The sequence below is a fragment of the Pleurodeles waltl genome, chromosome 3_2 (genome assembly GCF_031143425.1).
Source record: "Pleurodeles waltl isolate 20211129_DDA chromosome 3_2, aPleWal1.hap1.20221129, whole genome shotgun sequence".
NCBI classification, from domain to species: Eukaryota; Metazoa; Chordata; class Amphibia; order Caudata; family Salamandridae; genus Pleurodeles; species Pleurodeles waltl.
In genome coordinates this window covers 222150114-222162320 of record NC_090441.1, presented here as the reverse complement: position 1 = coordinate 222162320, position 12207 = coordinate 222150114, and the positions used below count along the sequence as shown (strand labels likewise).

Below are 12207 nucleotides of genomic sequence, written 5' to 3'. Positions count from 1 at the left end.
GACCCACAGGAGATTTCTTCTTGTCTTTCAGTGCAGGGTGAAGGTAGACAGCCCTCAGAGCATGCACCACCAGGAAAAAGTTGAGAAAGCCAGCGGATGAGGCACTACAATGTTGCTGATAGTCGTCTTGCTACTTTGTTGAGGTTTCGCAGGCGTCCTGGAGCAGTCAGCGGTCGATCCTTGGCAGAAGTCTAAGAGGGAAGTGCAGAGGAACTCTGGTGAGCTCTTGCATTCATTATCTGAGGAATACCCCAGAGGAGGGACCCTAAATAGCCAAAAAAGGAGGTTTGGCTACTAAGAAAGGAGGCTCGGCTACTGAAAGGGGTAAGCACCTATCAGGAGGGGTCTCTGACGTCACCTGCTGGCACTGGCCAGTCAGAGCAGTCCATTGTGCCCCAACACCTCTGAATCCAAGACAGCAGAGGTCTGGGACACACTGGAGGAGCTCTAGGCACCTCCCTTGGGAGGTACTGGTCAGGGGACTGGTCACTCCCTTTCCTTTGCCCACTTTTGCGCCAGAGCAGGGCTGGGGATCCCTGAACCAGTGTAGACTGGCTTATGCAGAGATGGGCTCCATCTGTGCCCATGAAAGCATTTTCAGAGGCTGGGGGAGGCTACTCCTCCCTAACCCTTTCACACCTATTTCCAAAGGGAGAGGGTGTAACACCCTCTCTCAGAGGAAATCCTTTGTTCTGCCTTCCTGTGACTAGGCTGCCCAGACCCCAGGGGGGCAGAAACCTGCCTGAGGGGTTGGCAGCAGCAGCAGCTGCAGTGGAAACCCCGGAAAGGTAGTTTGACAGTACCCGGGTTCTGTGCTAGAGACCCGGGGGATCATGGAATTGTCCCCCGAATACCAGATTGGTATTGGGGTGACAATTCCATGATCTTAGACATGTACATGTGTTGTAACTTAATAGCGATTAGATTAAGCATTAGCATAAGACATCTTGTATTTAGCAACTATTGTGAACATTTGGCGGAATCCATTTTGTATTCATGGCAGTCGTTTTCTCTGCCATGTGCTCGCCATGTGCTCTGTCCTACCTTTCTGTTAACTACTCTTGAAAATCTGTCTAGTGACAAGTTATATTTAGCATCTCCCATTTTCGCACATGCCCAGTAAGATCTGCAGCTGTTAGTAATCAGTAACAGACAGTAATGTGTCAACTAGTCCTTGAAACTGTTAGCCCCTCCTACCTGTCGACTGTGCATTTCCATATGACCTTACGTGTATGTAAGTCTTGCTTCTATAATTGTACCACCTTCTTTTAGCCCCTGTGTGGGTATAAATGGAGCATTCTCTCTTAGTTCAGTGTGCTACTTCAAACATTACTGAAGGGTGCTGTTTGAACTGTAGTACCACCTCATGAGGTTTAATAAACTTTGGGGGTCATTACGACCTTGGCGGGCGGCACTCACGCGGCCCCCATTATGACATTCCCGCTGGGCCGGCGGGCGCAAACCAAGTTTGCGCCCGCCGGCCCAGCGGGGATGAGGCCGCAACATAGGAGCCGGCTCCTAATGGAGACGGCGGTGTTGCGGCCGTGCAACGGGTGCAGTTGCACCCATCGCGCTTTTCACTGTCTGCTATGCTATGACTTTGGCTGACATTGATTTATTTTTCGGATTGATATTACCACCAGATATGTGGAGAACTATTCGTAAAATTGATGATTGTGTAGTTTTTGGGGCGTCATGGAAAGAATTAGAACAGATGTACGGGGATAGGGAACCTGCGAAAAAGCCATATCAGTTGATTCTAGATCTTCCCGCATCCATATTAGTTAAGTTAAAAACGATTATTCCCCCTAAAAAGATAGATTGGACTGTTTTAGCGTCTTGTAAGCAAAAGGCAGATGAATCGGTCTCTGATTTCTTTACACACTTTGAAGAAGCATTTCATGATTTTAGTGGCCAGTTATTGTTAGATGATACGGGCAGACATTTGTTTGTCGATAAATATGTTGCAAATCTGTTACCAGGAATAGCTAGTCGTCTAAAAGCTAGTGAAAGTTCATGGACTACCTCTACTCTGGTTTCTCTTTTGACTATGGCTCAGTATTATGAACGTCTGGAATTAGAAGCAAAAGGTAGCGAGGATAAAAAGATTAAAGAATTAAAGACGAAGGTTATGTTGGCTAAAACTTATGGTCCGCCTTTTAGAGGTAATGATAGAGGTGGACGTGGATCTTATGGTTCTTTTTACACTTGTTCGAATTTGTCTGTTGATCAGTGTGCGTATTGTAAGAAATTTGGGCATTGGGCTGCCGACTGTCCAGCACTACGTGTTCAGCAGTGTTCACGTAGTCAGGGACAAATGAGAAATCGCTCAGGATATTCAGGGCCTAGAAGAAGCACGAATGATCATGCTAGGGTTGATGCTAATGTACGAGGGCAGGATGGGTTTAACACTTTTGATAGACGGAACCAATACCAGATGTCTAACCATGTTCAGCCTGATTTCCAAGATTCTGCTTATGCATAGGATTGCCTAGGATGGGGTAAGGAATTAGTTGAAGTTCCAGTAGAACAGAGGGGTCCCTATGTTACAGCACATGTTTTGGGTTCTACTGATCAGTTTCTGGTTGATACAGGAGCTACTCGTAGCGCCTTGTCTAAACAATTGATTCCAAGGGCTCCCCTGTCTGGCTTAACCATTACATCAATAGGTTTTGATGGAATACCTTTCCCTAGCCCATTGTCACAACCACTTGCATTCATGTTGATAAATTTACTGCTCCATGTCCATTTTTGCTTTCTCCAAATACACCAGACAATATTGTGGGTCTTGATATGCTCAAGTATTTCAGGGCTACATTACGATGCTCTCCTGAAGGGGTGCGTGTTATTTTGAATGATAATCAGCCTGTGATGGAAAGAGTTTGTCTTGTTAAAGAGGATATTGCATTAGCATTAACTGGGTGCTGCGTTAAACAGTAGGAAAGTGAGATGATTGACTAGGGTTGTGGAAGCTGTTACCAATCAGGCATCTCTGGCACTTGGGAATATTACAGAGGAGCTCCAAATTGCGAGGATTGTAGCGCTCCAAAATCGTATAGTACTAGATGTGAAATTAGCTGATCGAGGTGGTGCATGTCGCATCATCGGTAGTAGTTGCTGTGTTTTTATTCCAGATCACTCACCTTCAGTATATGATGCAATATCTAAATTGCATAAAATTGCTGCAGAAATCGACACAGAGACTGGTACTTGGACTTTTTCTGGATGGTTTTGGGCTCTTATTTCCGCTTGGGGCTGGAAACTACTGACTATCCTGTGTGTAATGATTGCAATATTTTTCACATGCTGTATCTGTATTCAGCGTGGTCCAATGTTCTGCTCCATGTGTATTACTGCTTGTATGCATACCAAAAGAAATATTACAGAAATGAAAGCACAACATATGTTAGATAAGGAAATAGCTGAAATGATGAGCATAAATATACAAGATGAATATTTAGATTATCCCAGAAAGACGAATGTCTTCAGCTAATGCTGAAAGGGTTGTCTGTTGTAACTTAATAGCGATTAGATTAAGCATTAGCAGAAGGCATCTTGTATTTAGCAACTATTGTGAACATTTGGCGGAATCCATTTTGTATTCATGGCAGCCATTTTCTCTGCCATGTGCTTGCCATGTGCTCTGTCCTACCTTTCTGTTAACTACTCTTGAAAATCTGTCTAGGGACAAGTTATATTTAGCATCTCCCACTTTCGCACATGCCCAGTAAGATCTGCAGCTGTTAGTAATCAGTAACAGACATTAATGTGTCAACTAGTCCTTGAAACTGGTTGCCCCTCCTACCTGTCGACTGTGCATTTCCATATGACCTAACATGTATGTAAGTCTTGCTTCTATAATTGTACCACCTTCTTTTAGCCCCTGCGTGGGTATAAAAGGAGCATGCTCTCTTAGTTCAGTGTGCTACTTCAAACATTACTGAAGGGTGCAGTTTGAACTGTAGTAGCACCTCATGAGGTTTAATAAACTTTGTCTTTTATTTCAGTTTCTGTGCCAACTTCTTCCTATATGGTCTGAGGACTTTGTGCAGAGAAGGGTGAACTCCTTGCACTAGTAGGCCTTGCTGAGGCTTACTTCAACACATGGCCATGTTCGGAGTTACCATTGTGATGCTACACATAGGTAGTGACCTATGTGTAGTGCACACGTGTAATGGTGTCCCCGCACTCACATCGTTTGGGGAATTTGCCCTGAACAATGTGGGGCACCTTGGCTAGTGCCAGGGTGCCCACACACTAAGTAACGTGGCACCTAACCTTCACCAAGTGAGGGTTAGACATATAGGTGACTTATAAGTTACTTATGTGCAGTGAAAAATGGCAGTGAAATAATGTAGACGTTATTTCACTCAGGCTGCAGTGGCAGTCCTGTGAAAAAATTGTCTGAGCTCCCTATGGGTGGCCAAAGAAATGCTGCAGCCCATAGGGATCTCCTGGAACCCCAATACCTTGGGTACCTAGGTACCATATACTAGGGAATTATAAGGGTGTTCCAGTGTGCCAATTAGATTTAGTAAAAATGGTCACTAGCCTATAGTGACAGTTTGAAAGGCAGAGAGAGCATAAGCACTGAGGTTCTGGTTAGCAGTGCCTCAGTGACACAGTTAGGCACCACACAGGTCCACACATTCAGGCCACAAACTATGAGCACTGGGGTCCTGGCTAGGAGGATCCCAGTGAGACAGGCAAAAATGAGGGTAACATGCCTGGCAAGATGGTACTTTCCTACAAGGTGTAATCATCCTGAATGGAAACCGAAGAAGTGTTGTAGGAGGAGGTGTAATTACACTGGATGGGAAGAGAAGAAGTGTTGTAGGAGGAGGTGTAATTACACTGGATGGAAATGGAACAAATGTTATAGAAGGAGGTGTAATCACATTGGATGGAAAGGTAAGAAGTGCTGTAGGTTTCGGTGTAATTAAACTGGATGGAAAGGGAAGAAATGCTCTAGGAGGAGGTGTGATTACACTGGATTGAGAGTGAAGAAGTGCTGTAGATGGAAGTGCAATGACACTGGATGGAAAGGGAAGAAGTGCTGTATGATGAAGTGTAGTCACAGTGGATGGAAAGGGAAGAAGTGCTGTTTGAGGAAGTGTTACCTCACTGAATGTAAAGGTAAGAAGAGCTGTAGGGCGAGGTGTAATCACACTGGATTGAAAGAGAAAGTGCTATAGGAGGAGGTGCAATTACACTAGAGTGAGAGTGAATATGTGCTGTACAGGGAGGTGTAATCACAATGTATGGAATGACAAAAAGTGCTGTAGGAGGAGGTGCAATCACACTGGAGAAAAAGGGAAGAAGTGCTGTAGGAGGAAGTGTAATCACACTGGATGGAAAGAGAAGAAGTGCGGTAGGAGGAGTTGTAATCACACTCGATGGAAAGAGAACAAGCATTGTAGGAGGAGGTGTAATAACACTGGATGGATAGAGAACAAGTGTTGTGGGAGGAGGATCACACTGGATGAAAAGGGAAGAAGTGCTGTAGGAGGAGATGTAATCATACTGGACGGACTGGGAAGAAGTGCTGTAGGAGGAGGTGTAATCACACTGGATGGAAGCAGAAGAAGTGCTGTAGGAGGAGGTGTACTCACACTAGAGGAAAGGTAAGAAGTGATGTAGGAGGAGGCATAATCACACTGGATGGAAACAGAACAAGTTCTGTGAGAGGGGGTGTAATGATAGTGGATGGAAAGAGAAGTGCTAGAGGGGGGTGTAATCACACTCGATGGAAAGAGAAGAAGTGGTGTTGGAGGACGTGTAATCACAATGGATGGCAAGAGAAAAAGTGCTGTAAGAGGAGCTGTAATCACACTGGGTGGAAAGGGAAGATGTGCTGCAGGAGAAGGTGTAATCACACTGGACGGAAAAGTAAAAAGAGCTGTAGGAGGAGGTGCAATCACAATCACCAGAAATGTTAGAAGTGCTGTGGGAGGAGGTGTAATCACACTGGATGGAAAGAGAAGAAGTGTTATAGGAGGAGGTGTAATTACACTGGATGGAAAGGTAAGAAGTGCTGTAGGTTTAGGTGTAATTACACTGGATGGAAAGGGAAGAAATGCCCTAGGAGGAGGTGTAATCGCACTAGATTGAGAGTGAAAAAGTGCTTTAAGGGTGGTGTAATCACACTAGATTGAGAGTGAAGGTGTGCTGTAGGAGGAGGTGTAATCACACTGGATTGAGAGTGAAAAAGTGCTGTAGGGGTGGTATAATTACACTGGATTGAGAGTGAAGGATTGCTGTAGAGGAGGTGTAATCACACTAGATTGAGTGAAGGAGTGCTGTAGGGGAGGTGTAATCACACTGGAATGAGAGGGAAGAAGTGCTGTAGGAGGAGGTGTAATCACATTGGATTGAGAGTGAAGGAGTGCTGTAGAGAAGGTGTAATCACACTGGATTGAGAGTGAAGGAGTGCTGTAGGGGAGGTGTAATCACACTAGATTGAGAGTGAAGGAGTGCTGTAGCGGAGAAGTAATGACACTAGATTGAGAGTGAAAAAGTGCTGTAGGGGTGGTGTAATCACACTGGATTGAGAGTTAAGGAGTGCTGTAGGAGGAGATGTAATCACACTGGATCGAAAGAGAAGAAATGCCATAGGAGGAGGTGTAATCACACTAGATTGAGAGTGAAGAGGTGCTGAAGAAGGACATGTAATGACACTGGATTGAGAGTGAAGGAGTGCTGTAGAGGGGGTATAATAACATTGGATTGAGAGTGAAGAGGTGCTGAAGAAGGAGGTGTAATGACACTGGATTGAAAGTGAAGGAGCGTTGTAGGAGGGGGTGTAATCACACTAGATTGAGAGTGAAGCAGTGCTGTAGGGGAGGTGTAATCACACTAGATTGAAAGTGATGGAGTGCTGTAGAGGAGGTGTGGTTGCAGTGAATAGTTCACACGGGTTTAGTTGGAAGCACACTGTTAAACCTCCCAGCACTGGGTGACACTGAGGTGGTAGATGGGAAGTGCTGTACCGTGTAGTAGTTTTTGTTGAGTTTGGACTCCACAGCAGTCAGGTGTGGTGGGGTGGTCCTTACCTGAGCAGTTCACAGCTGCATACCTTGCGTCATAACAAAAGTCTTGTATCCTGGTGCTGTGTGGACACTGCCACAGGCTGACCTCATCTCCTCTGCACTGGACATCAGAAATCCCAACTATGTGATTCACTCCTACCCCGAAGTCTAAGGCTCGAGGGAGTGAATAGGGAACTCCACATCCCAGCTCCTGACACGCCACAGCAGCGTCCTGCAGGTCCCATTGGCTGTCACAGACTCGTAGCCACTTTCCACTCACCACCACCTGTACAACCCCAGCACAGGGGGCTTTGGAGTTTGTCAGTCGAACACGATTGCTGTAAACTTCAAAGAAACATAATATATTTATAGATACACATTAATGTTATGTATTCCCTGTTATCATTAACATTTTTCCACTGACTGCCAAGAACAGAGGAACACAGCGACAGAGACAGGAAAGGAAAGCAGTGTTAATCACACTTAGCGGACTTTGATTGCTTCTGAGGTCAGAGGTCAGCTCCCATCATCCTGTTCTTTATTAACAAACACCTCTAAAGTGTTCACACCTCAATCTCTTTCTTTCATGAATCTTGTTACATTTAATTAAGTAGAAAGCACATGATGGGAAACAACCATCTAAGAGATTAGTCTAGAAGGATTTCTGACATGATCCTGCACTCAGTGGTACTTCAGTGGTGACAAAGTAGATTTAATTCACACATATCCACAGGGGTTAAGCTGCTGACACACACATTAGAGTGGCATTGAGAGAGAAAGCAACAGAAAGTAAGTCTGTTGACAAGAAGAGTGGTGGATGCACTTTAAAAAATAAGTTTCAAGTAGAGAAAAAACTTACCCAGTGGAATGGAATGGAAATGATAACCCCATGTTGAACTTGGCCCTTTCTGCAGGGTCACCTCCACATTTGGTGCCTTCACCCTCCTGCTTTCTGAACACATTTTGTTGGCTTTTATAATTGTCCCTCTACTAATCAGTGCTAAAGTGCTTCTGCTCTCTCCCTTTAACCATGGTGGAATTCGCTCACAACCAACAGGCATTTTAATTTACTTACAGGTCCCTAGTAAAGTGGCACTGCATGCACCCAGGGCCTGTGAATTAAATACTACTAACGGGCCAGAAGTGCATGAGAGTCTTCACACATCCCATTGAATGTCATGCTTCATCATCAGGGATGCTCTTCGTCCGACTGGCGCTGCAATGTCTGACGGGCTCCCCAAAAAGGGGGTTCTTTGCCGGAGATCTTTCACAGTGACTGCCATATAACACCATATAAGCAGGAGAGAAAAGGGAATCAAATTGGCTCAGAAACCTAGGCAGACATGTACAATGGTCCAGGGAAGAACCCCAGATGATAACTCAGAGTCAGGGCAAGAATCTACCTCTGAGAACCTAGTGGTTAATTTATCTACAAGGATCTTGACCCCGGATGAGACAAAAGCTCTTAAAGAGGCCTTGTACCCACTCCTAAGGAAGATTTCTTCCAACTTAACTGTGAGCTTTCCCAGCTTTTTAGAAAGATCCGGTTGCATTTCTTTTTTAAAGACAGACTGCTTGACACTCAACCTGACGATTCTGGTTTGAAAAACCCTTCATCTTTTGTTCCTCTATCAACTTCCATTCCACGTGAAGTCCTTGCATTTGAGAAAGCAATAATTTCTGATTTTAACAAACTACAACCTTCACACAACAACATTAATGTAGGAAAGTACCATCTTGCCTGGCATGTTACCCCCATTTTTTACTTGTGTGTCAGTTTGTTTTTGCCTGTCACACTGGGATCCTGCTAGCCAGGACCCTAGTGCTCATAGTTGTGGCCTGAATGTGTTCCCAGTGTGGTGCCTAACTGTGTCACTGAGGCCATGCTAATCAGAACACTCAGAGCAGTCCAGTGTGCCAGCATACCTCTGAATCCAAGATGGCGGAGGCCTGGGGCACGCTGGAGGAGCTCTGGGCACCTCCCATGGGAGGTGCAGGTCAGGGGAGTGGTCACTCCCATTTCCTTTGTCCAGTTTCGCACCATAGCAGGGCTGGGGGATCCCTGAACCGGTGTAGACTGGCTTATGCAGAGATGGGCACCATCTGTGCCCATCAAAGCATTTCCAGAGGCTGGGGGAGGCTACTCCTCCCCAGCCCTGACACCTATTTCCAAAGGAAGAGGGTGTAACACCCTCTCTCAGAGGAAGTACTTTGGTCTGCCTTTCTGGGCCAGGCCTGCCTGGACCCCAGGAGAGCAGAAACCTGTCTGAGGGGTTGGCAGCAGCAGCAGCTGCAGTGGAAACCCCAGAAAGGCAGTTTGGCAATACCCAGGTTCTGTGCTAGAGACCTGGGGGATCATGGAATTGTCCCCCAATACCAGTATTGGGGTGACAATTCCATGATCTTAGACATGTTACATGGCCATGTTCGGAGTTACCATTGTGACGCTGTACATAGGTAGTGACCTATGTACAGTGCATGCGTGTAATGGTGTCCCCGCACTCACAAAGTCTGGGGAATTAGCCCTGAACGATGTAGAGGCACCTTGGGTAGTGCCAGGGTGCCCACACACTAAGTAACTTTGCACCCAACCTTCACCAGGTGAAGGTTAGACATATAGGTGACTTATAAGTTACTTAAGTGCAGTGGTAAATGGCTGTGAAATAACGTGGACGTTATTTCACTCAGGCTGCACTGGCAGGCCTGTGTAAGAATTGTCAGAGCTCCCTATGGGTGGCTAAAGAAATGCTGCAGCCCATAGGGATCTCTTGGAACCCCAATACCCTGGTACCTCAGTACCATATACTAGGGAATTATATGGGTGTACCAGTATGCCAATGTGAATTGGTAAATTTAGTCAGTAGCCTGTTAGTGACAAATTTGGAAAGCAGAGAGATCATAACCACTGAGGTTCTGGTTAGCAGAGCCTCAGTGAGACAGTTAGGCATCACACAGGGAACACATACAGGGAACATACTTATGAGCACTGGGGCCCTGCCTGGCAGGGTCCCAGTGACACATAGACTAAAACAACATATATACAGTGAAATATGAGGGTAACATGCCAGGCAAGATGGTACTTTCCTACAAGTGTCAATTTTGTATTCACACCAGGATGATGTACCTGGTACAAGTCAAAAGAGGTCAGAAAATTGGCTTAGGAGATTGATGCAGTTGTCTTTCTGTTCTGCAGTTAGACAATCTGCTAAAACTACTCCCTCCCCTAAGGCATCTGCTTCAGTGGTGGAGAAGAGATATGGGAGAGGGTCACTCTCTTCTTCCTGTCCCTCATCTGTTGCAATGAGCAGGGTGAGATCAGCCCTGTCATAGTAGTGTTTTAGGCGGTTGACATGAATCACCCTAAGGGGACTCCTGGCAGTGCCCAGGTCTACCAAGTAGGTAACCTCACCCTTATTCTCAACAATTAGTTGGGGTCCACTCCATTTGTCTTGGAGTGCTCTTGGGGCAACAGGCTCCAATACCCACACCTTCTGTCCTGGTTGGTACTGGATCAGAACAGCCTTATGGTCATGTCATTGCTTTTGCAGCTCCTGGCTGGCCTGAATGTTTTTACTGTCCTTTTTCATGTACTCAGCCATTCTGGATCTTAGGCCAAGTACATAATCCTCCATGTCCTGTTTAGGAGCTTTTAAAGGTTGTTCCCAACCCTCCTTTACAAGAGTAAATGGACCTCTTACAGGGTGCCCAAAGAGGAGTTCAAAGGGGCTGAAGCACACTCCTTTTTGGGGTACCTCCCTGTAAGAAAAAGGAGGCAAGGTAACAGGACATCCCATCTCCTCCTAAGTTTTTCAGGGAGTCCCATTATCATTCCTTTGAGAGTTTTATTAAACCTCTCTCCTCTCAACCAGTCCATTTGTTTGTGGATGGTAAGGGGTGGTGAACTTGTAGGTAACACCACACTCCTTCCACATTGCTTTTAGGTATGCAGACATGAAGTTGCTACCTCTGTCTGACACCACCTTTTTTGGAAAACCCACTCTGGAAAACAATCCCAGGAGGGATTTTGCTACAGCAGGAGCTGTAGTGGTCCTTAGAGGTATGGTTTCAGGATATCATGTGGCATGGTTCACTACCACCAAGATAAATCTATTGACTTAAGCAGTAGGAGGATCAAGGAGACCAACTATGTCAACCCCTACCCTTTTAAATTGCTCCCCAACCGCTGGTAGTGGAATTAGAGGGGCCTTTGGAGTGCCACCAGTCTTGCCTCTGGCTTGGCAGGTCACACATGACTTATAAAAGTCTTTGGTGTCCTCTGACATATGAGGCCAAACAAGGGGACAAGTCTTTCCCAAGTTTTCTTCTGGCCCAAATGCCCAGCCAAAGGAATGTCATGTGCTAGAGTGAGAAGAAACTCTCTGTACTGCAGGGGAATGACCAATCTCCTGGCTGCTCCAGGTTTTGGGTCCCTTGACTCTGTGTACAAGAGGTTATCTTCCCAGTATACTCCATGACTGTCACTGACATCCCCATTTTGCTGCTTGGCAGCTTGCTGTCTGAGACCCTCTAATGTGGGACAGGTTTGCTGTGCCACACTCAGCTCTTCCCTGGCAGGCCCCCCTCCATCCAAAAGCTCAGCAGTGTCTGCTTCCAGCTCCTCTGGTGTAGTTTCTGCACAAGGAGGAAATTCCTCTTCCTCGGAAGGGGAATCATCTGTTGAGGAAGAGGTAATGGGTAGGGATTTACCCTTTTTACCCCTCGCTTTAGGGAGCCCTTGGTCCATTGTTCCAGGATCCAAGTTACCCTGTCCTTTTTGCTTTTTGGCCTGAGGCCTGGTTAAAGTCAAAATATGTGAGTCACTGACATCCCCATTTTGCTGTTTGACAGCTTGCTGTCTGAGACCCTCTAATGTGGGACAGGTATGCTGTGCCACACTCAGCTCTTCCCTGGCAGGCCCCCCTCCACTCAAAAGCTCAGCAGTGTCTGCTGCCAGCTCATCTGTTGAAGGTTCTGCACAGGCAGGAAATTCTTCTTCCTCAGAATGAGAATCATCTGTAGAGGGAGGGATAGTGGGTAGGGATTTACCCATTCTACCACTGGCTTTAGGGAGTACTTGGTCCATTGTTCCAAGATCCAAGTTACCCTGTCCTTTTTGCTTTTTGGACTGAGCCCTGATTAAAGCAAAAATATGCCCAGGAATGCCCAGCATTGCTGCATG

At 46.0% G+C, this 12207-nt stretch overlaps 1 protein-coding gene across 1 annotated transcript in view; it reads right to left on the bottom strand.

The window, feature by feature from the left end:
• Positions 1–12207, bottom strand: part of LOC138286786 (CD5 antigen-like) — an 800618-nt gene that overhangs the window by 598038 nt on the left and 190373 nt on the right. Inside the window, exon 3 of the mRNA XM_069227284.1 lies at positions 7053–7373. Within this exon, the coding sequence (XP_069083385.1) occupies positions 7053–7373 (321 nt within the window). The remainder of the gene's footprint in view (positions 1–7052; positions 7374–12207) is intronic.